We start from the raw sequence: 26,538 nt of genomic DNA, 5'->3' as shown, positions 1-26,538 counted from the left end.
CGAATCCAAGGAGAGGGTGCTATATTAGCTTAGCATATAATCAACGGCCCTTTTCAGGGCTCCAAATTTGATGGATTAGAGTTTAGAAAAGTTTTTACAGGCCAAACTGAAATCAAGTGTAATTAGCTGGAAAGCTTCTGAAGATTATTCTTTCCCATCAGTAGGATATTTTCGTATCCAATATTGGATGCTTAACATGAAAAACGGAAAATGTTTCGTATCGCGAAAATTATATAATTTTCAATCGATTATTGCTCAGTCGCCGAAATTTTCATACTTAGAGAGTTCATTCTCCTCTAGTCTGCCTTCCATATTGCCATCGTAAACCACACCTTCTCTCGATTTCATTCACGCACGAAAAGCATACTGAAATGATATTTGGTGGTGAAACCGATTCATTTTTCGTGAGGCGTCGTGCACAAATTACGTAACGCGATAAGGGGGGAGGGGGTAGATGTTGCGTTACTTTCTGTTTATTAGAGATAGGAAATTGCGTTACGAAAGGGGGGGGGGAGAGGTGGTTCAGAATTCGGATTTTTAGCGTTACGTAATTTGTGCACGACGCCTGAGGACATCGTCAAGACAACATCGTTACTGAACGAGCTGAACGGCGTGGGATCGAAGGATTCATTACCTGGCCTGACCTGACCTGAAATGCAATCAGTTTATTTTAACTGTGAGGGAGCGCAGAAAAGCCGATGCTGATACTCTCGTGACCAAGAGAGTATCAGCATCGAAATACGGTTCCTCGGAAAGACATAGAAGCAGCCGCCACACACACACACATACACGTGCGCAACTTTTTTCGTTTGCTGGTTATCGAGAGGAAACCTGGAAAGAAATGACCGTTGCTGAAAAATAATCTGCCAGTTCCCCTTGGAATTGAAAATTACATTCAAGCGAGTTTATTTTAATGTTTTCTATCCATATAATACTGCGACCACATACATTTGGTTTTGTGATTTGTCAATCAAGTGCAGTTAGCAGGAAAGCTTTTGAAGATTATTCTTCAGAACAAGGTTTTTTGTATCCAATATTGGATGCATAAAACCTTGAGTCTCCAACGTAACACTCTCGTTTTTGAAGTCACCCAAATATTTATTTATTCATTCATTCAGGATGGATTTAGATTCAACTTCAAACAAATGATCTCTAAATCAACGATAGTCCTACGTCACCCTTGCGGTTATACCATAGATATAACCCACTTCCTGTTTTTTTTCAAAGATTAATGTTACTAAAACTGTTTGTAAGAACATTTTTTCTAGAATTTTCAAAAGACATATTTTTGAGAAAAATGAATTTCATTTTTTAAAACATATTCTTTCAATAAAAATTTTCTTCAAAAATAAATTTAAAAAAAACATGAATAATTTCCTACATTTCATTTGCTGACCAAACTTTTGTAGGTTTCATAGGTTTTGAGTGAAAAATTATTTGAAAATTTCATCATCTTCATCATCATCATCATCATCATCAGGAGTTGTGTGGAAATCAAAAAAAAAAAAACAGAATCCAACGGAAATCAGAATCGGTTATGTCCACCCGTATTTTTGAAAGTCCTACTACTTCTGTCAGTAGCTCTTCCAATCTACGATTATTCAAAAAATCTGATTTTAGTAGATTTTTTTGAGTTAAGATTTTATGAATCAGTAGTGACGTGGTACGATTCATACTATGGCATTATTTTCACCAATTGTTTCAACTTAAATGTTTGTATATTTATCTGATTTCGTTACGTGAACGACGCGTGGCATCCAAATGATACTTTGGGGGTTATTCTCAGAGTCAAGTCGGTATAAGTGACATTTTTCCCTTCGGAGTCATATGACAAATCTAACCCAATTCTAAGAGTCGAGTGGCTCGGAAGTACAATGACAAATGAAAACAGTTCATTGCACCTGGCATTTTTTTAATTACGTCGATTCTCATAATACAAACACGTCGCAAATTGAGTGTCACGTCGTGAAGCGACTCTCCGAATAGACCCCTTTATTTAGCCGGAAAGAAGAATAGAGTGTAAAGAATCTTCACTTTCCTTCGTTTGAACTTGTTGGAAGCTTTTCAGTTTTACCTCTTCAGACAGCTTCCATCGTGATGCTCGAGTCACCTTAGAATACTCATTTTTCTCGTTTTCGTTTTTGTCCAGAATTCGGAAAATTGTAATTGAACTTTGAGACCATACTGTGTATTCCTAAAATAACCGAAAAAATATAGCAAAACTAGCATCCATATTTTTTTTTTCATTTTTCTTGTCAATTATCAGTGTTCACGGCTGAGCTCGGGAGTCGTTATTCTCGAGATTCAACAACGATTGACAATACTTAAAATCACCAATCATATCCGCAATGCGCGACATTTGAAAAATCTTGTTGCTTCTTATTCATAACTTGAATATGCCCTCCAATCCATGCATTCTGCCAGCGCCGAGTTAAATCGACAAGAAATGCCTCCATATCCATCCCAGCACATCACGTTTTCAACTGAAAGGAGTGAATTCCGACAAACCACCTTTGTAGCAACGAGCATCTGATCTTGAAGCGTGCTCACATCTTCACTGCCGACTGCAGACCATAGAAACGACCAATTTACGAATGGCTAGCTAGCATCGAAAAATAGCGATTCTTGGTTGCACCTTTCATTGGCTCAGACGGCGGTTGGCTGCTCTTTTCAATGCTTCTACTCCTCGGAGCAACCTCAGACGCAGTAGCATGAAGAGATAGAAATGCTCCTCCGAGACATGACCTCGGCTTCGGGCGGAAAGGTGCTTGTCAGAAAATTGAGAAGTATCCCGTGTCGGTGTTGAAACTGGATTAAAGGATCTGTTAGTGAAAATTCATTTTCTTTCCCTTTTCAGTTGACCGATCTCAGGATTGGTTAATGATGGCTAAATTTTCAATTCAACTTGAAACTATTTTTTTTATTGTATACCAGCAGTATTGTCTTGAGAGCTGGGCACGAATTTCGATCATCCCTATCGCATAGCGCCGCGATTATTCATCTCACGGCTCCCCTCGAACTTCGCTTTCTATCAACTGTCCAAACATCTTCCTGACTTGGACGCTACGAGTTTACAAATTAATCCAAGAAAAACTTCAATCGAAAACTTTTTACTATGCAAACTTTTCCCTGACATTAGTTCACCTCACAGTGGGATTAAACACAAAACGACATCTTTGTGGAGGCGATCTGGCGTAGTGGTAACATCCATGCCTCTCACGCTAAAGGTCACGAGTTCAATTCTCACTCCCGACATTCTTCCAAAAATGGAAGTAAAAGTGACGAACCAGCCAAATGAGTTGAAAGTCACTATAATACAGTTAAAAAAAAAAAAATTATTCAGATCGCTTCACCTTTTTCGTGACATTACTGATTTACAGCGCCGTTGAGAATGCCTCGAGAATAACACTAAATTATTAGTAGGGGAACCGCGGGTGATACGGACAGTGGGGGTAATATTGACTGGTTGTTGATTTGTATTGTTACATTTTGAATTTCAGATTTCTGTTAATGGGAACACCTTCTACAGGTTATTCTATAATATTCAAGCCACCCTATGGCAATGAATACTGATCAAAAGTGAAAAAGGGGAACAAAAACCGAAAATCATACATGATTCCGCGTGAGGATGTAATTTTAGCTGCTTCGATATTAAGCATCATCAAAATTCAATTCGATGATGGTTATATTTCGGTTTGTGGGTTAACAGGGAAGCGATATTATGTATGTACGGAAAAGGAAATTCATTTTTGAGTGGAAAAATTTAAAGTATTGAAATAATTGCAATAATAACGGACAGTTGCCAGTGGGAGTGATATGAACTGTGAAAAGTCTGTTCAATCTATTCCTAAGGAATGCCCTGTGTCTATAAATGGAAATCAAATCGCCAATTGTGGACTGTTTAGAAGCTGACTGGAACCAAAAGCAAAATAGTCGAGGGTATGTCCGTTTATATAGCTGACAAGTCCGATATCCCTTCTAGGTGGATTAACTCTTTGGGGTCGCGTGTCTGCTCTCAGCCGCCATACCTTTTGACATAGGACTATGTCTTTGATTTCTATATAGGGGGGGTCACTCTACGAAAAATGTAACGATTCATTAAGAGTTTTCAAACGCATATTACGCATATTACAAAATCGTTATTGCGTCATATGTTGTGTTATATACCATTAGACAGGAAATTTATCCAACTTTTTTTTTGTTTGAAACATGAACAGCGAAAATAGTAAAAAAAAGTTTACAATTTGACGATTATAATGAGTATGTTTTCCTTCGATGCACTAACCACACGTTTTCCTCCCCGCCGCAACGAGGAATCTTTTTGTCTGAATTCGGGCGCTAACTCACAATGTGAGTTTATGCGTATATTGAATTAGGCCATGTTCTCACTGCAGCGGGGCGTCAACATGGCGTGAGCGGGGCGTGTTCACTTCTCGCAACGATATTTTAATTCACTCACATTGCACATTGTCAGCCCGCGGCGTGTCTTCAGCGTGTTTTATACAAATTGTCAATGTGTGTTTTTGAATGAAGAAATGAAAATTGGTTTAGTTTTCAATATTCCAAGATCGTTGGACGTATCCGGGACAAAAATCGGACGGTGAAAAACGTAAAAATAAAAAAAAAACGCGAAAAATTAAAATGATGTCACTACTACAAACAAACATATGCAAGAGAGAAGCGGAGATGTACAAATATCGACGGCGTGAAGTGTTTTCGTTTGCACGCCAGCCACACGCCAAAACCACGCTCACGACACGTCAACCTGGTGTGAACACATCGGTAAGAACACACACGATTAATCGTAAGCATCACACGCCCCGCACAAGCCACGATGATGCCTCGCTGCAGTGAGAACAAGGCCTTATACACCATTTACCAATGCCCAATCAATTCGTGCTCAATTCAAGTTTTTATCGTTTTACTAACAATATATGTAATTGTGGTTCAGGATGTCATAATATCGAACATGTTGTTTGGTGATGTAAAAAATGCCATTAATGAATTTAATTGGTTGCTGATTTAGAAGATCGAAAGGGTATACTCACGCATTTCAGATTGTGATAGCTTGAGTAGTCGCGATCTTAATATTATGCTATATATATATATATATATATATATATATATATATATATATATATATATATATATATATATATATATATATATATATATATATATATATATATATATATATATATATATATATATATATATATATATATATATATATATATATATATATATATATATATATATATATATATATATGTATATATATATATATATATATATATATATATATATATATATGTCTTCCTAAGAAACCCGCTTCACTTCCTCGAATACACGTGTCCATTCTCCTTCCCTTTCTTATACATAAGCAGAACTAAACACCCAATGATATCAATTCACTGCCCTCAGTATACATCACCGAGCTATAAAGTTATTACAAATAATGTTCCGGACAACGTGGCTACGTGGAGACAATGATATTTCAACTATAATATATTTCTGTATTCATAGATTTATTTTACTTAGGTTTATATTTATGTAGATCTCAACTATTTAGACTTGCGTTTGAAAATGATAAATGATGACTCTTTGTCTTTTTCTGCATAATTGAATGAACAGATAAAAAGAGTAGTAATGGCTTTAATGGTTTTTTTGTGAACATTTTTGAACAGAATGTGGTTCCAGATTCTACCAATTTATCTCATCTAACCCGTTTAAAGGATACAAGTTCATACAGGAAACTGTTTTTTCAGGGCATGTATTAAAATAGAAAAAAATATATATATTCTGAACAATGAACAAACTCAATTCAAATGCAATTACTACCCACAATCACAGTCCTATGTCAAGATCCCGTCAGTGCTCCTAGACTCAGACCCATCAACTTTTTTACCTTTCTGGTTGTTTGTCTGCTCTCAGCCACCACAGCAAGGAACTATACTAATCTTATACTTTACGCGATAACTTATCAGTTCACACTTTTAATGAACTATTTTGAAAGTCTAGTGAACTTGTTCACGAATTTAAACGGTTCTTCTATGAACAATAAATAGCAGAGCCCAGTGTAAACAAAAGTTGTTACCCATGCTTGAAGAAAGGCTTAACGCAAAATTCATGCATTGCGGCAATGTGTAAACACAAAGAGCATAGTTCTGTATGTTCAAACAGAAAGATTAAAGGTGGAAGACATCATACTAATTATTTTTGTGATATATGCGAAACCAGGGCTGCATTTTATGGACTGTTCCGAAACATATCACACGAAGGAGAATTTTGACGCATATTCTTTATATGAAAGTAACACATTGAAACACATGATTAGTAAATACTTATCTGAAGTTACATGTGCATTATACCCACATCGAAAAAAATGTTGTACTTTTCGGTCTGTTTTAGTTTTAGTAAAAAACATAGAAAAACACTTTTTTGTAAAATGTTTGGCCAATTAGGTAGAAAAACAGTATATTGAATTGCAAGAAACTGTATCAAAGTTTTGGGAAACCAGAGTTTTCAAAGATATAATTGAAGTTCTTCTTAACATGTTAGTTTTACCCCCACCTCCCCTATGCATGAATGTAAATACTTATGCATGCACTGAGAGGAATATTTAGTAAATATTACCAATTTTTTGGTAAATATTACCAATTCGTTAGTCGTTCTCTACCGTACTAATTTTTACATCGGATTTACATCTTACGAAAACATATTTGTAGGCAAACATGTCAAGCAGAACGATGGAACGATGGGAACGATTGTCAGTTCAGTGTTGGTCCAACATCGGTTCAACAAAAGCGATTCGTCGGTTCAATATTGGCAAATTCGGTGACCCACCATTGGTTCAATGTCAGTGAAAATCTGGTTTCTCATTTGTAAGGGATAATCACCAGGGATCGTAATTATCACTTATGATATTAGTTTTTATTGAGATTGCTGTGTTTAATTACACATTATAATACAAATAGTCTTCTTCTTCTTGAATGGCGTTAACGTTCACTTGTGGAACTTTTGCTGTCTCAACGTATGCATTAACTAGCGTCATTTATTAATACTTGGTCGAGATTTCTTAAGCCAAATAACACGCCTTGAATGTATTCCGAGGGGCAAGCTCTTGAATACGCATGACCACAGTGCAAGTCGAAGGAAATTTCTTTGACGAAAAATCCCCCGGCCAGAACGGGAATCGAACCCGAACACCCGGCATGATAATGTGAGACGCTAACCACTCGGCCACGGGTGCACTAATACAACTAGTCATGTTATTTATAATACATTACTAATAACATAATTAAATTCATTATAAGTCAATTCATGTTATTTTTCTTGCTGGACCACAATACTTTTGCTTATTGTAGGTCAGGGACAACTGATTGGTCGGCAATCGAAGGCATCAGAAAACAGCACTTCGTGTCCTGTTTTGTGTCCTCTCGTTACCTGATAAACAAAAATAAATACAGATATGTTAGTGATAAGTGATGAACTCATTCCAAGTTAAACTTGCAAGTTTACCCGAAAGTTTCTGGATAGCATAAGTGTGACAAATGTTTAGCCCAGTATTCCAAAATTGTGCTATGCCTTTTAATCCAGTCGCCCAATTCATCCATTTCTTAATGTTTACCTGTACAAAATAAGGGAAATATAAATATTGTAATGATACACGATTTATATGTATCTATAGTAGAATAATTATATGAATTTTTACTGACATGTATGTGATGAAAATGTAATTTTAAACGATAAATGTTTAAGCATTATAAATATGTACAATTACCCGAGATTTATTCAGGATTGAATAAGTGATTTCAGTATTCGTTATTCCCATAGTTTACTGGTGCTCACTTCGTCCGTATTTTACGTCCGTATTCGCCTGTGAAAAATAAATAATAGTATGGAAATTAAAGGGTATTAATTTATTAATTAATACAAGATATTTTACATAACATATCTCGATATCAGATATGCTATTTTTTCGTTTTTGAGATGTGATTTTTCAAAGATAACCAGTCCGAAAAATCATTTTTGCCCTTTTATCCAAAATGACTTTTTGCAAAAAAACAACATTTGAAATACTGAACGGATTTGGATGATCGACATATTAAATTGAAGCCAATAAGCAAACCAATAAACTTTTTGAAAAAATATCACACTTGCGGGAAGATTGGAATCTAGTCGCATAAGTTTAGTCTAGTCACACAGGAATATTGGACGAAGACTTAAAACATATTAAATTTGCAAAACAGTAACTCAAAAACGATAAATAATACATCTCTGATTTTCGATTATATAATGTAAAAAAACCTCAACTTTCCGGAAAAAAAATATAAAAAATATAGCGCCCTCTATTTTTAACCGAGAAAACTATGAAAAACTAACTCAATCAATAATTACAAAAACTAAAATCCAAATTTTTTCCATATTGTGCCAGTTTAATAAAAGGCTTATTGCCTTCAATTTGATATGTGGATTATCTAAATCGGTTCAGTGGTTCAAAAGTTATTAATTTTTGAAAAACTCATTTTCGGAAAAGGGGAGATTATTTTTCGAACCACCCTAAAATGGAAAAGGATACCCTGATGAAAAAATAGAAAATATGGGTGTAATATTTTTCGATAAGGAACTGAACTACCAATTATCACGGTAATCTGAGAACCACTATATCGATTTGACATGGAATGGCAAATAAAGTATGAAAATCTTTGCTTAAAATACACTCATTGGATTTAAAAAGTTTTGTTTAGGTTTAGCTATTCAAACGCAAATGCAAACGATCTGCACAAAATTATTCTTAAACCACCAACGTATCTCTACAAAATTTTTACAAAAAAATTTAAAATATTTCTCCCCTGCGGAAGTTTGAAAATAGTTCCTCAACCTGGAAGATATGCTGTCAGCCCAGTTAATTTCTGCCGTGATTCAAATTCCCGGGAATCACTGAACAATATCGTAACGATGATTACAAAAAAAACAATTTTTGAGCTATTATGCGACGCCAACCGAAAACTTGACGCCCGGGTACGTGACAAATGAACGGAAAACATTTTGCAGGCGTCGAAAGATTAGCTCTTGGGAAATGATCAACAACGGCATCAGATGTAAACGGTAATAATGAAAGTCCCATTTTTAAATCTTCGATGACCGCCTAGTGCAGCATACTTTCGGTTCTAAATCAAAAACCAACCCAATTGCAGAACTTTACACACTCAATAAGTAAGCATTTCCGCTCTTCTCTTATCAAAGAAACCTAATAATATCCCTAATAATTACCCGAGATTTATTCAGGATTGAATAAGTGATTTCAGTATTCGTTATTCCCATAGTTTACTGGTGCTCACTTCGTCCGTATTTTACGTCCGTATTCGCCTGTGAAAAATAAATAATAGTATGGAAATTAAAGGGTATTAATTTATTAATTAATACAAGATATTTTACATAACATATCTCGATATCAGATATGCTATTTTTTCGTTTTTGAGATGTGATTTTTCAAAGATAACCAGTCCGAAAAATCATAATCTGCCTTTATATGCAATAACCGGATAACCACAACACCCTTCTCTAATATATTGCATCCCTATGCTTAACAGTAAATTACGCCTTCAAACGATTCCCTTCCTCTATCTGCCCTTCAAAATAAGCTGCACAAGTTCAAGAATATAGTGCGGCACGGTGTATCCGGTGTAATCCGCACCGCGGATCATCCGCTTGCAAATCGTGGTTCTATTGTATCTACATGCAATTTTTTGGAAAAATGAAATCGTAGAAATCAATACATACCTCCAAATTGTTTATGCTGTCAGATGTTACTTTTTAATGCTAGCTGAAAAAGACAAAAGAGGATAATTATGTTAATTTACATTTCATCAATACAATCTTTCTCCCCGGTGGATGGAATTAATTCCGAGAAGATGGATACAAATAAAAATTCAATAAAACAAAATACTCACCTCCGAATTGAATTTCAATTATTTCCTGGATTACGTTGTTACGATTTTGGTAAGATAATAAGCTGAAAGAAAAACGAAAAAGAGATATTTACAAGTAAATTTAAAACATGAGCAGAATGCTTACCTCCGAATCGCTTCGTTTCCAAAACAAAAATGGCGATTGCAAAGTGCACGCATCACAGATGCTAGGTATGATAAAAAGGACAAGGTTACTAATGGTATCGAGTAAAATGTACGAAGCTCTAGTAGAGATGTTCATTGTATCTGACATTGATTTTACAAGATTTTGGTAATATATACAAACATTTGTGTATTTTACCAATGTTTTAACTACTAAAGATTTTGTAACTGCATTTACTAAACTTTGTCTCCAGTGTGGTTGTTTCCACTTTTTCGCATAGACACTATGCTCCAGCAGAAGGATTAGCAAAAAACTAGAAGCGCTTCTCTGAAATGAGCAGTGATGTCAGACTAGAGCTTCATACTCTTAATTTGAATTGATCGTAATGTAGACTTTATTTCAACAGAATGTCTGGATTCAATTCCAGAATGAGGCAACTCAACGACATTTAACCGGTTATAAACAGTTCAAAATGCATCAACTATGGAATCAACAATAACCTAATCATCTACCCCTCCGTATCATCAACTTCGTCTAGAGTTCCTGCCGGAATATAGTCATGGCATGGAAACGGGAGGAAATAACATCATGTTCACTGTGCCAGACTGTTTGCGTTTTAAATTGTGTATTAAAACTGATTACCCTTATTTACAAACCGTGTTTCCGTTGTCTCGCCTGTGACTTTAGCAGCAGTTTGGTTTCCCCCACCCCCATCACAAACACTGTGAAACAGGGGCAAAGCGGGACAAATTCAGTAAAGTAGATTGCGGGAAACTCTAACACGAAATATCGCTCATAATTGTGTCAACAACGGAAACATGCCTCGCGTGACATTCGATTGGAATTTTGCGCTGTATTGATATTCCGGCAGCGACTGGTGGTTATGGCGGTGACGTTATGAAACGGAGTTTGCTTCCGTTGTTTGCACAAACTTGCTCCGCTACCATCGGTAATTCCAGGTCCCGAAATCATCGGTTCTAGTTGACTCGCTCCGAGTGTTGGGGGAAAATATATCGTAACAAACATTGTTCTTTTGATCAGTCAATCGATTTTTCCCCTTTCTTACGTTCGACACCTTGACATTCGTCTGAGACGGCTTCAAATCACCGAAACAATAACCTGAGCATGAAGCTATAAATCAGTTTTCATGCAAATATGTACATTCAAACGTGACTCCGTCCTCTTGGGACAATGTGTGGTTCACACACGATTACAATTTTTACGCTCGAATGTAATCCGATTCTTCTCGCTCATGGAACACGAGAACAATTATGTTGGTTTCACTGTGAAAAGGTACGCTAATTTTGTCTGAGTTTTTCGGAAAATGATTCGAAAATAAAAATACGTATGGAAGTATTTCGCTGACACGTAATGAAGTTCAAGAGTATTAATGAAGTGCGGTTATTTCCCAATTCATTCTTGTCATATTCCGGAACTCAGATTCCTAGAGATTACTCTTTTCGTAATTAGCCCTCGGAAGAAAATCCTTTACTATTCAATAACCTTTGCCTCAAACGGTTTGATATGGATTGGATACAATCCGAGATATTCAGCCATTCCATGTCCAACCGATATAGTGGTTCTCAGATTTTCGTGAAAAGTGTTAGATTTGTTCTTCATCACAAAATATTAGACCCTTATTTATAATTTTTTCATTAGGGTGCCCATTTCCATTTTAAAGGTCTGAAAAATCCATTTTTTTGCTGTTTCAAGTTATCAAATTGAAGCCAACTACTTGGTCTATTTTGGAAAAATGTAACGATTGCCAAAATTTTGGATTTTATTTCCGTAATTATTGATTGCATATGTTTTTGTTGTCTTCATGGGTTTGGACTAGAAGGCAGTATTTTTTTTCCTGAAAGCTGAGATCTTTTTACATATCCAATCCAAATCCAATCCATATCCAAAAAACTCCCTTTTGTCCCTTTTCCCAAAAAAAATTTCATAACTTTTGAACAACTGGACCGATTCAGATGATCGACATATCAAATTAAACCCAATGAACTAGTCTTAAAAATTTTAAAATATTAAAATTTCAAACAATTTGGATACACCCAGTTTTTTTACGCGGGGGATACGTACCTCGTAAAAAAACCGCGTAAAAAAAAACGATGTGACCTAATGATAGATATCAAATGTGACTATCTTTACGTAGAACGGAAGTAAAAAGTTAAGTGTTACTCGCTTCCGAAAACCCGTAGTTTTTTCCTGCAATTTCGTTAGCTACTGGTAGCTATAGTTCGGTTTTCCTCACGAATGAGATCATCTGCTGTTGCTAAGGATTCCCTTGTGATTTGTACACTCTACTGCCGATGCACTGTTGGGCCGTCCAAAGTAGACAGGGAAATCCATTCACGAATCGCTGCCCGTAAAAACCCCACCCCGTTGTACAGCCCGGCTACCTAAAATCCACGTAAGAATCGTGATAAGTTGCGGCACTAATTTTCTTCATAAGCGCTAAGCTCCGTTATAAGCACTAATTACCGTAATATGCTCTGAGGGAACATAAGAGAAAAATGTGAGTTTAGGGGAGACGTGATATTGCACTGGTCTTTTTTTTACGTGTTACTGCGTTAGTTTGAAAATCCGCGTAAAAAAAACCGCGTTAATTGGAAAATCCGCGTAAAAAGAACCTCGTAAAAAAAAACCGCACAAAAAAACCGCGTATAAAAACCAGGATGTACTCTTTTTTGTTATTATTGATTGTGTCACTTTTTAATAGTTTTCTCGATATTTTACATAACATATCCAAGAATCAAAGATGTATCTTTTTACGTTTTTAGGCTCTGATTTTTCAAATTCAACTTGTTTGCAGTTTTCGTTCAATATTCCTACGCAACTAGACTAGATTTACTAGAATCCGACTTTCGACTAGAATCCAATTTCTTCGCAAGTGTTATATTTTTTTCAAAAAAGACTAGCTCGTTGGCTTCAATTTTATATGTCAATTATCTGAAGTAGTAGTAGTGTTCAATTATCTGTAGTGTAGTGGCTGTAGTTCGAAAGTTATGAATTTTTGAAAAAGTCATTTTTGGAAAAAAGCGAAAAAATGAATTTTTGGACCACCCTAAAATGGAAATGAGCACCCTAATGGAAAAATAAAGAATGTAAGGGGTTGTATCTAGGACACGACCGCATATTTTTGACGTAGAACTACGCAATTATATTATGCAATCCATTTGTTTACCACTTCGAATATTATTTTAGAATGCATCGAAATTTTTGTAATATATTATGTTCTTCGTTACAATTAAGTTTGATGAACGTCTTTTTACGTTTGATATGATGCCTAGGACTACCAAAATATGTGAACGGAAGAATTGTCAAACGATCATTGTATTTTACATTTCCCTCTGAAATTATTGAACATTTTATATTTACGTAGTTCTCGAACAGCGAAAGTTCGTTCACCTCTAGTATCTGAAATGACAATTTTCCCAGGCTTCTCAGTTTAAACGTACGTTTTAGGGAAACATATTCCGGTCTACACAACGACAAGCGAGTACAAAAGTTATCAACACCAAAAAATATCCCCGACTTGCATGTATTTGCAAAGCGGAGTCTCCCAGGCACATTATTTTAGAAGTCTCTGTTTGGGAAACAAAGCTCGGTGGGAATAAAAATACCCCCACCTTGCATGTATATTTGCATGTATATTTGAAATATATAAGTTATTCAACTATTCATCTCATGAAAAATAATATTTTATTAATTGTGATAGACGTGTAGAAATATTTCCTATCAATTGATGCAAACATCTGTCCGATCTATTGAAAAATGTTCGAGTTATAAGCATTCGAAATTCTGGTAGGGTTAGCACACAAATCGGCAGAATAAATGGGGAAAAGGAAGTTCTTCCAGTTTTCTTGAATTTAAACCGTTCAGTAATTAGCGAGTTGTAATTTATATCATATTAAACAAATCTTAGAGTATTTCCGATTCGATTGGTATGCTTATCATAAGAATTCGTTCACAGCAAAAATAGTTATTAACGTTAACTTTATTTCACAAAAACGTGATCTGTTTTCTCATTTGGCACCCTTCCTGAAAGACGTAGTTCTACGTCAAAAAATACGGGTCTAATTTTGCGATAAAGAACAAATATACCACTTTTCACGAAAATTTGAGAACCACTATATCGGTTTGGCATGAACGGTTGTATTTGTATATTTCCCATACTCCTCAGCGTGTTTGCATTTTCTTACCTATTCATATTCATGACTTTGAGCTGCCTCAAATTGATAGTCATATTTTTTTCTTCCCCGAAACGAATCTTTCAGGCTCATAATTAAATGACAAATTAAACATCAATTGACAAAATGACAAATTAAGCTAAACACAAAAAAGTGAAAACTGTCAAAATTATATTGGGAGTACGCCAGAGGTGTGAATGTATGTTGAAATATGTCGGAAACGGATTATTCAAATGTATCTACGAGGCTAATGTTTCGATCAGCCATCAAAAAACTCACAAAAATTAAAATTGACTTTTCTGCAAAAATTTCTACCCGTTTGACTAGAATAATTTACCGTTCTTTTCTCGCTTAAATGAAAGTATGCATTCTATATGCATTTTTTTTGGTTTCATTCAATAGTTTTCTCCAGATTTTTCAACATTCCGGACATTTATAGATTTTCCACATGCAACAAAAAAGGTAGTCGAGGGAACCCACATGCACTCAAATACACACCACCCAAGCATACAAACAAACGAAGTCCTAGACTAGAGAGGGTGGGAAACGATGAGCCACAATGTTTTTTCTCGTTTGGTGGTATATAACATAAACACACAAAAACAAAAAAAAACAAAAACAAAACGAAAGGGAACTAACTTGAAAGACCCGGGGACACCGGTTGGCTGGTTGGTACTATCGTGTGAACTTTTTTTGTCGTCGCTTGGTGGGGTTTAGACTGGTAAAGATTTCACATGAATGATGTGAGAGCAAAAAAAATATAATGGACGGAAGCAGTGAAAAACAGATACTATTCAAAAGTGCTCATCTGGGAGTAATGATCAAGCAAATATAAATGGTACAAACAATTGTGGTTTTGCGAGATCAAATTATACCAAGGTGAAGTTTTTGTACACAGTTCTTTCTCTTCTGTGATTAGAAAGGTGTGAGTGTGACCAACATAGCCTGGAAAGCAAAGTCTTTATGAATATTTTGATACACTTACACTCGGTTGCATGTGGAACGCGGGTCTAGCAAAGATCGGGGAGAAAATTATTTATTTACTAACTGACCCGGCAAACTTTGTCCCGCCCACAATTGCTTTTCTCACTCACGTTCCCCGAAAATTACTTTTCTGTGCGCGATCTATATTCGCGAATTCTTTTATGACATATGCGCCTGACGCAGACTGAGACACATCAATCCTGATACGGACTGTTCAAATCCGTTGCTCCGTTTTTGAGTTAAATCGTGAAGAACGGACACCAAATCATTTTTATTTATATGGATATACAAAATTTGTTAAAAAAATACTTTCCAATATTTCAACTTTCGGAATGGTTTTTCATGATTTTGACGTAGGATTACGTCTTTCGGGAACATATTGGGGTACAAATTGAAAATCGAAAATCAAGCACATCGGAAAAATTGTCCAATTTCAAATGCTTATTGCTCAGTCATTTCATGATGGATTGATGAAATTTTTGCGTCAATCGATTTCGGCACTCCAAAAACGTCGGAAAACTCGAGCTAGTGCTCTGAAAGTTAAATTTTCATTTTTCAATTTACCGCAATGGTTTTGTTTGTATTGGTGAAAGCATCGTTATTTTTTCGACACTGATGCCAGACAACATCATCGAAACAGTTATAAAAACCAAAAAAATGTTATTCCTGAGTCATAGCGTTTCATGTCATGGAAATCAATAGAACGAAATTGTGTTGATATCAATACAATTATTATTTTCACGTTTAATTGGTCTATAATGTTCTAGCAACTTTAACATTGGCTAAGCAAATTGTATTGCAGAGCTCGGAACACTGCCGCGGCTGTCTATGCTTTCAAAAACAGTAAACGGAAAAGTATAGGATTGGGGAACAAGAAATGTCGTATTTCTGATCGAAATTTGACGCTTTATTTAACATACTTAAAATTATCCAATTTAAGTCAAATATGCGCCGTTTTGTTCGCAAACTTGTTGCCATTTAGAAGGCAACTTCATTTTCTTATTTGCAAAAAACTCAGACAGCCAGTTCTCGCAAGCCTCTTTTGAGGCCAACTTAGTATCACCAAGAGCGTTTTGCATGGACCGGAAGAGATGATAATCACTTGGATCCAGGTTCGGACTATACGGTGGGTGCAATAGGACATCCCATCCGAGCTCCCGTAGCTTCTGGCGGGTCATCAAAGATGGGTGAGGCCGAGCGTTGTCCTGGTGGAAAACAACACCATTCCTATTGATCATTTCTGGCCGCTTATGGTCAATCACCTGCTTCCAACGGTCAAGCTGCTCACAGTAGAGAACCGAGTTGAGGGTCTGGCCATAGTTGAGCAGCTCATAGTGGATGATTCCCTTCAAATCCCACCAAACACAAGCCTTCCTGGCCGTCAATCCGGGCTTGGCGATGGTTTGGGCCGGCTCACCGCGCTTCGACCACCACTTTTTTCGCTTTAGGTTGTCGTACGTGATCCACTTTTCATCACCAGTCACCATCTTTTTCAAAAATGGGTCAAGTTCGTTCCGTTTCAGCAGTGTATCGCAGGCGTTGATTCGGTCTAAAACAATTTTTTTGCGTCAACTCATGTGGCACCCATACATCCAGCTTTTTTTGGAATCCAATCTTCTACAAATGGTTCCAAACGGTTTTATGGTCTATACCCAGTTCTTGGCCAATCGAGCGAGTGCTCACATGCCGGTCTACTTGGATGATTTCAACGATTTTATCGGTTTCCACGATGATTGGCCTACCAGTACGGGGTGTATCTTCGACAGCCACTACACCAGAACGAAATCGATAGAACCAACGCTGTGCTGTGCGAATCGTTACAGTATCGGGTCCATAAACTACACGAATTTTTTCGGCCGCCTTCGTTGCAGTTTTACCTCGCAGGTAGTAAAAACGTAAAATATGGCGAATTTCTTGCTTGGTGGACTCCATCTTTGACGCGCTATAACGTGAGACTGAGAAGGACAATCACAACACTGTCAAAACGACACTTGTAGCACAGATTGTCGTCTTTAAATAGCCGTATAGTTTGACCCGATACGATAAGTACAACACAAGATATGTTTAAGTGTTGCCATATATTGACAATATACGACATTTCTTTTTCCCCAACCCAATATTACATTCAATCAAAATGCCTCAGCCAACGAAGAGAAGGATTATGGGCTCTCAAACGTGAATACGTGAATAGAGCCCCAATTCGCATGTGTTATAAATTTGCTCATGTTACGCTCGCTCGAATTTTACTTCATATGCAAATGCACCTTCTATATGTATTTATATTTGTAATTGTTCATCGAAACATTTCGTTCATACATTTTACTTTAGTATTGAATTGTTATCTTTTTTTTTTTTCAAACGTATTCAAAGACTCGTGTCAATGAAGCGCGGCACAGTCTGATAAGTGAATCAGTGACTATTTCTATTTGATCTATTTACGTGTGCTTTGCTCTTCTCTCACAAACACTATTACCCCATTTGTACACGTGGTTTTACCTATACTACTACAATGGCTTCTCTGCACCTTTATCTTAATTCACCAGTCCGCGCTCGTTTTTCTTCTTACATTCTCTGAGTACATAATATGGATGCCAGGTGTGAAGACATATTTTCTTTTTGAAGACATTTAATTTTGTGAAAACATACCGAGGTCATTTCAAAGTATGTGAAAACAATTTTTTGTATGATTTGTCAAACATGATTTAGAAATATCGTGATGGTTTGCTCATTTTTGTTCATTATGATTACATTTGAAGACATTTATTCGTGTCATGTCAGATATATTTGACAAAATCATCTGGCATCCCTCACATACAAGCTATTTTTCTCGTGAGAATAGTATCCGATCGAAAGCGAGCCAGTTGCCCCGATCGAGGGTATGGCGTACTGCCCGATGGTAATCTTATGCGGAAAATATCTAATTGAGAAGGAAATGAATCCTTTCTTACCATTTTCTCCATCTGAGATATCCACTGGGAACTCGACTCAATAAATATGACTCACAGTTATCGCCTCTGAGTCGGTTTCAAGCAACAAAAACCTTATAGAAATGAATAGAATTTACATCGAAAATCGCTTCCAAAGAAAATAGTTTTTGTTATTTTTTTAAAGCATGTTACAGATGTAAAACTTGCATGGTAAGATTCTATCATTGTCTAGCACGATTGCCTATAACCATTGCATTTTTATTCTTGCTGGTTTACGAGAAAATCAGGCGGATTGAATTTCCCGACAGGCGCGTTTTAGACACATCTCCTGTATTCACTATGGTTTAGCTATGGTTGATATTCCTCAAATAATTATGTGGCGCACAACCTTGACGTCTGCTTCACCTTAGCGTCAGTTCGATGCATTGATGCAATGTCAAAGACACCAACGAAGCCCTTATGATGACGGATAACAAGCGATGTTTACCGCTTCGAATAAAGATAAAGTCTGAATATTAGCCTCAGCAGAGATCGATTATTCATACCCTAGCTTTCGCTTCCGCTACCTCCCTTTTTGTTTACATTTATTATCGCGGCTGCATAATTTGCACCTCCAAACAATCGTCCATCAAAGCATCAACATATTAGGTGATTGTTGCATCGCGACAGGGCCAATGCACGCGGGAGCAGAAACAAATGGGGTTTCAGCGTAGCGAAGATGAGCTATTTGTACATCCGGGTTATGAAGCGCGCACGTACACACACAAAGCCATACATTGATGAATTGAAGCAACTAAATATACACACACTCATCTCCGCTTTGCGCTTTTCTCAACAGAAGACATTTCTATTAATATTCCCGGTCTCGATTAGCTTAGCTGTTATCCTTGTGGAAATATTTTTGATACTGTCATGCGAAACCAAATCACAAATCACATGATTTTCTTGGTGAGCCGATGATAGCCTAGTTTGATGAACCCCCACACAATTGTGTAGTTCAGAACCCTAATGGAATGGCGTCAGTTTGATGTAATTATTTTGACGTAGGATTATGTCTTTCGGGAAAATATTGGGGTACAAATTGAAAATCAAAAATCGAGCACATCGTGAAAATTGTCCAATTTCAAACGCTTATTGCTCAGTTATTTCATGATGGATTGATGAAATTTTTGCGTTAATCGATTTCGGCACTTCATAACAAATTTTATATTGAAGATAATAATATATGTCATGGAACTAACTATCGAACAATTGAAAAATCTCAACCCCCATCCCAACGGAAATACGAAAAAAACCCACTTGGCAGAAATTGACGACACATGCGGCGGGTCCCTAACAGAGACATCAAAACTAAGCTGCCTGGGGGAAATCGGCATTGCAAATACATGAAATAGGGAGAGTTTTTGTTCCTACAAAAATGTATTCCCTAACAGAGACATCCAAACCAAGCTGTCTGGAGGAAAACGGCATGGCAAATATATGCAAGTCGGGGGCATTTTTATATTGCAAGTAAGGTGAGTGATACGATTAATTCTAGCAAATAAAATTTAAACTTAGAACTTTAATGTTGGTTGCTTCGTGAAATTTTATATCCATGTCCGATCGTGTATTGTGAAAAATTTAGCACAACTGTAAGTGTAAAATTGTATATGGTAGCAGTTGTGTTAAAAATGACTTGATATATGAAACGACTTATTCCAATTTTTATAAATAAAAACCAAGCTGTCTGTTTTGTTGTGTTCGTTTTCACCCAAGGAAAGTTTATACGGCGTGAAAGATTGGAAAAGTGAAGAAAAATAAAAAAAAGTGATTCCCCATATGCTCTACATATAGTATTAGGTGTTGTTAGTCCAATTAAAATTGAGTTGCATTGCATTGAGTTGAATAAACACTTATTAGGTAAAAATTATAAATTTAAATTACCTTTTCCATTTCAAATATGTAACATGTTTTCACTGAGGAGAAAAATTGATAATTGTGTTCGGTATTGATAATTATCTTATATTACATTGGTGAGTTTTTCTTTCTTTATTGCATTCATACATATCAAAGGATACATCTCGTCTAGGACAGACCTGCATGTTTTCATCAATGTCACTGACAACTGGCGAGGCATGCTAGTCATTTCATACTAACAAAAATTTCGGTCAAATGGTGACTGACAGACTACAACGCAACAATTTGCCTGTTACTGAGCTTTGTCAATACGTTTTGACCGATCAAGTAGGCGGTAAAATTGTCCATAATGAATTGATGATTGTCGCAGATTGCATCTTATTTTCATCGAGCAAAGCTTCGATTTTCATTCCGGTTGTTGTTTCTTGTATTTACTGAAGTAAATACTATGTGTAACACGCGATAACGTGTGAGAGATTGCGAACCTTTTAGGCAACGGAATATATAATTGACCAAAGCTTGAACAAGCTCTACATGCTGAAATAATGAAGAAATTTCTCTTTTCGTTGAAATTTCTGTCCGATATCGAAATTCACGTTTTTGAAAGTCCATTTAGACTCATTTATATCCTTTGTTCTCCTCGAAGTTTTGGCATTTTATATAATAATGGTATTCAGGTAGCAAAGTGAACAAATGCATCCTGGTAAAAGTGTAAACTTCCATTGCATAAGGTGACATGGTATTTCTTGTCTTGACGATCATAGTGCGCTGACTTGTAACATGCTTTGATGGTCAAAACACTGACAAACTATTTAACATCAAAGAGTAAGGAATTTGTTTTGTTGCACGTCGTTTGGTGGTAATGTAGCAATGGTCGTCATAGTAGCCCAAATATACGCAGTGACTGTGACAAATCGCAGCACTGGTCTAGGATCACAGAGTGCGGTTTTCGTCATATTTCGTTTCACTTCGGTTATCTTTTATCTAATACGCGCCATCCAACGTCTGTTTATCATCCTTCTGTCATCATCACTCGGTAAACACTGGTGGAGTGGACAAACAAACAAAACGGCCCTTTTCAGGGCCACCAAATCGTTATCAAAGAGTTTAACGATGTAATTCTTCAAACATATCCAAAATCAACAGATAGCCTAACGGAATCCTACGTCAACTATGCGGTCGTGTCTCGGACACAACCCTCCTGTGACTTTTTTTTTCGGAATTTGGTCGCGTCCACAGCTTAATCTGAAACGAAGGCATGTGATGACGCAAAACAAAGAAGAACAAGCGATGTTCATTGCTTCGTATCTAGAACGATACTGAAAGTTTGCCCCAGCGAGACCCAGTATTTATGCTCTAGGCAAATATTCCGCTTCGTTATTCTTCTTCTTCTTCTTTTATTTGTTCACGAAGACTTTAAATCGTTCCTTTTCGTTGATCACCGATAAGTTGCTCGTTACTGATGACATGGGTAGGGAAGCTCACAAATGAGCTGTATGGGAAAATGGAAATGCTTCTAGTTTTCATTTATATGAGCCTTTTACACACCAGAGAATTGTAATATACAGCATAAAAAAACCAATCTTAGGGGATTTCTGATCCGTTTTCGGCAAAAATAGTTATTAACGTTAACTTTTTTAAAGAAAACGTGACATGTTTTCTGATTTAACACCCTTCATGAAAGACGTAGTTCAAAAACTAGTCGGATATTCGATAAGTTATTTAAGTTAACAGCCCTTGGTGTAGTCCTACCGCTCTTTCGGTTATGGGTACTTCTCTCACAATTCTTTTATGAAGCACTGAAAAGATTCGCATCACCTTCCAATTTTCGGCATATGTTTCTGAAATTTGAACACTCCTGAAGTTGCTTATGAAATATGCTACACAATGCACCTTTAGAGGGAGAAGATATAAAGCATTGTAACGAAACATGTAATCAATTGTTAAACAATAAATAAATAATCAAACAATTCATCTAATAAAATTGGGATGCTTTTTTTTATTTTACTCGTTTGAATGTCCGTTTGTTTTTTGTTTGAACAAAGTTACTATTAAATCTGAAAATTGAAGAGAATAGTCGCAATTTATTCATAATAATTCATTCATGTTACTCTGTATTTGATTAATTCATGATGATGGTATTCTTTCAGAGAATAATTGTCAAATAATGAATATTGTTATCCACCATTGCTCATTGACTACATCCTTCGGAATAGTGACGAGAATCGAAGACTCCCAGGTGAATCGCTCAATATTCCAGAGTACTTGTCATCGGGGGGTTTGCACATACAAAAAAAAAACGAGCATTAGAACAACAGAAATCAATAAAAATCATCTGGAAAGAAGTTTTAGTTTTATGAGTTTGAAGTATTTGTCAAACGCCTAATTAATTACAGTTCACGTAAATTGGTTTTTGATTCAATGTGATCTAAACTGTTCACAGTGAATCCTAAAAAACGACTTCCCCACATTCAACAAATGACTGCCATCGACACGAGTGAGCTTTCCGGGCTTCCGTAGTAAAAGCGGCCAAACAAACATCAATCAGCAGTGGTGACAACAATGGCAAATTTGTGCGCCATTCAGCGCAACAGCTGGCGCCATAACAAACAAGTGGCTGTCAGCCTTTTCAACTTTTTCGTTGCTGTTGTTGTTGGCCATCGGTAGCGAACGATTCCCATTCCGATTATTCAAATCAAGGGTCGGGTAACCCTCTGGAGGGTGCGAATGGTGGCAAGCTGTGACTGATAAAGTTTCCGCGCTGCTGAACGAATCGTGGACCTTGGCTTGGGGGGAGAGGTGAAATTCTGTCGAGTGGTAATTGGATCTTTCATCTCAGGGAAAGGCTTCCATTTCCAAGATTGGGTCGTAATTCAATCATTTTGATCCACCTTCACACGGGAGGCATTGTGAAATGAGACAACGAATTATGCAATAAATTTGGGTCGGTCGATGTTTTCAAAAACGATGCATATTGGAACAGAGAGGGATCACCCTAATTCATACAGAGAGATGAATTCTCGCTTAACTTTAAAAAAGGTCCTATGTAACAAAAGTAAACAAATCGAGTTAATGGATGCACGCTCTTAGTTTTCAATCATTAAATGCATTACAAAAACAATCGTTCATGTATCTATCTTCTTCATCTTTTTATCGCCGATACAAAAAATATCCAATGTGCAGATTCGTATTTTAAGCACTCGGCTGTTACTTCGGACGCCACTTTCCTCCGACGCTCGGAACGTCCGAAGTAACAAAGCAGTCAAAACAACACAAAGTCGTACTTCGGTCGTTTTGGGTTTTTGTTTCTTACAGGCGTTGTTATCGATTTCAGTGCAATTCAACGAGTGATAACAACAATAATAAGTCTTTAGAACGAAATGCTGATATTTGAATTGCTGTTTAGTAGTTAGTTTCAGATTCGCATCGTGCAACGTAATATGTCCAATGTGCAAATGCGGGCAGTCAAAAGGTCCAATGTAACATTTTTCGCTCCTAGTCTTCAACTTTAATCTCAAATCACAGAACAACAGTTACGATTGGTTTTTCAGAGTTATTCTTGACTGCTAGTGGTGAAAGTAGCGATATAGATCGATACCTTTCAATACAATTCGCAGATTAATGTTCGGGTCTTCAACTTCGTTTTTCTCGAGTTGACGAAAATGTTACATTGGACCTTTTCAAAAGTTACGCGAGAATTCTGTGGTATGGGTGGTTTGTTGGGATAAAGGGTGTCCACGATGAAATTGCCACACACAAAATTGATTCGCAAAATTCGAGTTTTCATCCGATTGCCATCAAAATTTCAGGGATTGAAAAATAACTATTAAACTTCATTTTACCATTTTACTCCATACGCAAATGCCCGCACCTTGGCCTTAACCCCGGCCATAAGATTCTGCACAACCTGTGAATCAACCGTTTTTTGCATGTAAACCCATACTTTCTTCAGTTCCTCGACTGTCTTCACTACCTTAGGTCGTTTAAGAAGGTGCTGCTTCATAATCGCCCAGTACTTCTCGATGGGGCGGAGCTCCGGAGTGTTGGGAGGGTTGAACATTTTCGGCACGAAATTGACCTTATTGTTCGCATACCACTTCAGCACGTCCTTGGAGTAGTGACATGAGGCCAAATCCGGCCTGAAGATTGTTGGGACGTTGTGGGCCTTCAGGAGAGGAAGCAGCCGCTTCTGGAGGCACTCTTTCATGTACACCTGTCCGTTCATCGTGTCCTGGGTCACGAAAGGTGCACTTCGCTTCCCGCACGTGCAGATGGCTTGCCAAACCAGGAATTTCTTCGCGAATTTGGACATCTTCTGAGTGCGGACATGCTCCGGAACGCTGAACTTATCCTTGGCCGTGAAAAACTGGTTGCCGGGGATCTGTTTGAAGTCGGCCTTCACATATGTTTCGTCGTCCATGATGCAGCATTCAACTTTCGTCAGCATGTTGAGGTACAACTTCCTGGCACGGGTTTTGGCGAACTTGTTCTGATTCTCGTCGCGATTAGGGGCCTTTTGTACCTTGAACGTTCGAAGCCAAGCCTAAGTTTTGGCCTTCTGGACGGACGGAGGCGTTCGGGTTTCGGTTTAAGGCCCCAACTACGCGGTTGTGATTTTTGGTGTTGTCCGAAAATTTTTTTCTTCACTTCTGGGCTTCCGATCGGTGGTCAATCGTTCCTCGAACCGCTTAATCACTCGCGACACCGTGGAATTCGCGATTCCCAACGTTTTAGCGATGGAACGATGCGAGAGATCCTTGTTCTCGTGATGAATGCGCAAGATTTTATCACGCACGAGCTGTTCTTTCGACTCCATTTCCGCGAGTTTTGATCACAGGACTCTAAAACTTGCAGGATGTAAACAATGCACTATGAACTAAATCCACCCAAATTTTCATTAAATTCTACCCAACGGTTAAAAAGTTAGAGCAATTTCATAGTGTGGCAATTTCATCGTGGACACCTTGTATCCATATAAATTAAGTGACGGGAAACACCATCTTCGTTCATCTCGCTTTTGGTAATTGAGTTTACTCGATTCAATCCAAACTTTCCAATTGAGTGATCTTTCAAAGAACAGAGCTATCATTTTTGTGTGAAATCTGAAGTGGCTTCATTTCTATTAAACTATCGAAGTTTGGCTATGGTGGTGTAATTGTGTGTACTGCCAAGTAATTCGTTCCGGGAGCCCATTTCAACATTATGAAAAACGGAATTACACCAGATGTCCAGGTGACGCTCACCTCATAACTGTAATTTTTGCCTCTATTGCTTCATGAAACATTACACAGGATTGGAATTTCCTTGAAATTTGCATCTTCGTTTCACTTCATTTCTTACGGGAAATTTCGCTTGGCCTGACGACAACCCAATGTAAATTGTCGGCAGCTCCGTCCCCGAACCGCACTCTATGCACACCCTATAAATGATGAACAACACATTAATATTCATTGCGTACATTAATATCCTTTTTCATGCCCCAATACACACTGTCTAACACCATTAACGGTGGGGGCGATTAAAAGCTTTTGACAGGGGATCGTCCCACAACGACGCACACCCACGCAGCAAAAAGGTACTCTTTCTTCGTTGTTTTTTTCTTCTGGAAATCCCATGTCGCTCACTCAACGCAGGATGTGTGCTGTGAACAGTGACGTGATGAAATTTAACGCAGAGCCTGCGTCGGCAGCATCCGTCAGATCTAACAAACTACCATTCGCCTCCATGCATGCGTCTTTTAATCGAAAACAACCAATTTAATCGTTTTTCGATATACATACTTTTTTTTTTCCAAAATATATTTTTTATTAAGGCACATGTGGCGTTAGCCTGACGGGGCCGGGAGTCCAATATTTTGACAATTTTTGTCTTACAACTATGTTAGTAATATGTAACCGATTACTCGCGGTTGGCTCGAGGTTAGTATTACAAGTGTTCTCATAATTGGTATGTTGCAGTCTTCGATGCTCTATACGTGTGCCCGACACGGGCTACTTCCTATTGGGATGCAGCTGACCATTAATCAGCAACGCTCCCTAGTCTGTACCCCATATCTAGCGTGGTGCGTCTTTCTCGACTCGAGGAATCCAGGATAGAATGGTCACTAGCCGGCGCAATCATCAGTTCGTGTAGAGTTGTCATGAGCGGTACAACCTTTGGCTCTTGTTGAATGATCAGTGGACTGCACAACCTTTGGCCCGTGTATCTGTAAAGAGTGTGTGGATGTATTGCCGCGACTAAGTAAAAGTTTATCGTTTGGATAGAAGGGATATGAAACGGGGACACAACGAAGGAAACATCATTAAACGTTGACATCGGCGTTTCTGAGGAACAAGTATAGATGAAGCAGAAGATCAGGATCCCGGCTACCTAAGATATCCCGGACGGGGATATCCGATTGTCTGCCTTTTGCTCTCAGTGCTCTAGAGAGCTGAGAGCGAGCAGCATGGAACCGGATACAC

General features: G+C 37.4%; 1 protein-coding gene and 1 long non-coding RNA gene across 2 annotated transcripts; both read right to left on the bottom strand.

Annotated features, from left to right (window-relative positions):
• Positions 1-6,983: 6,983 nt before the first annotated feature.
• LOC129763379 (uncharacterized) lies at positions 6,984-10,207 on the bottom strand. Its single transcript, XR_008740899.1, has 7 exons — positions 10,081-10,207; positions 9,957-10,018; positions 9,787-9,829; positions 9,277-9,372; positions 7,784-7,879; positions 7,522-7,630; positions 6,984-7,446 (listed from the first exon to the last, which is right to left on the bottom strand). It is a non-coding gene; the product is annotated as an uncharacterized LOC129763379 (long non-coding RNA).
• A 13,708-nt stretch (positions 10,208-23,915) lies between these two features.
• On the bottom strand, positions 23,916-24,524 carry LOC129761501 (uncharacterized). The gene has a single exon (XM_055759223.1). It carries the CDS (start codon positions 24,522-24,524, stop codon positions 23,916-23,918), a length of 609 nt encoding a protein of 202 aa, XP_055615198.1.
• Between the last annotated feature and the right edge of the window lie 2,014 nt (positions 24,525-26,538).

Source organism: Toxorhynchites rutilus, chromosome 1 (genome assembly GCF_029784135.1).
Source record: "Toxorhynchites rutilus septentrionalis strain SRP chromosome 1, ASM2978413v1, whole genome shotgun sequence".
In the NCBI taxonomy this organism is placed as follows: Eukaryota; Metazoa; Arthropoda; class Insecta; order Diptera; family Culicidae; genus Toxorhynchites; species Toxorhynchites rutilus.
Note: the sequence above shows the minus strand (reverse complement) of the source record. Positions and strands in the feature narration are given on the sequence as shown.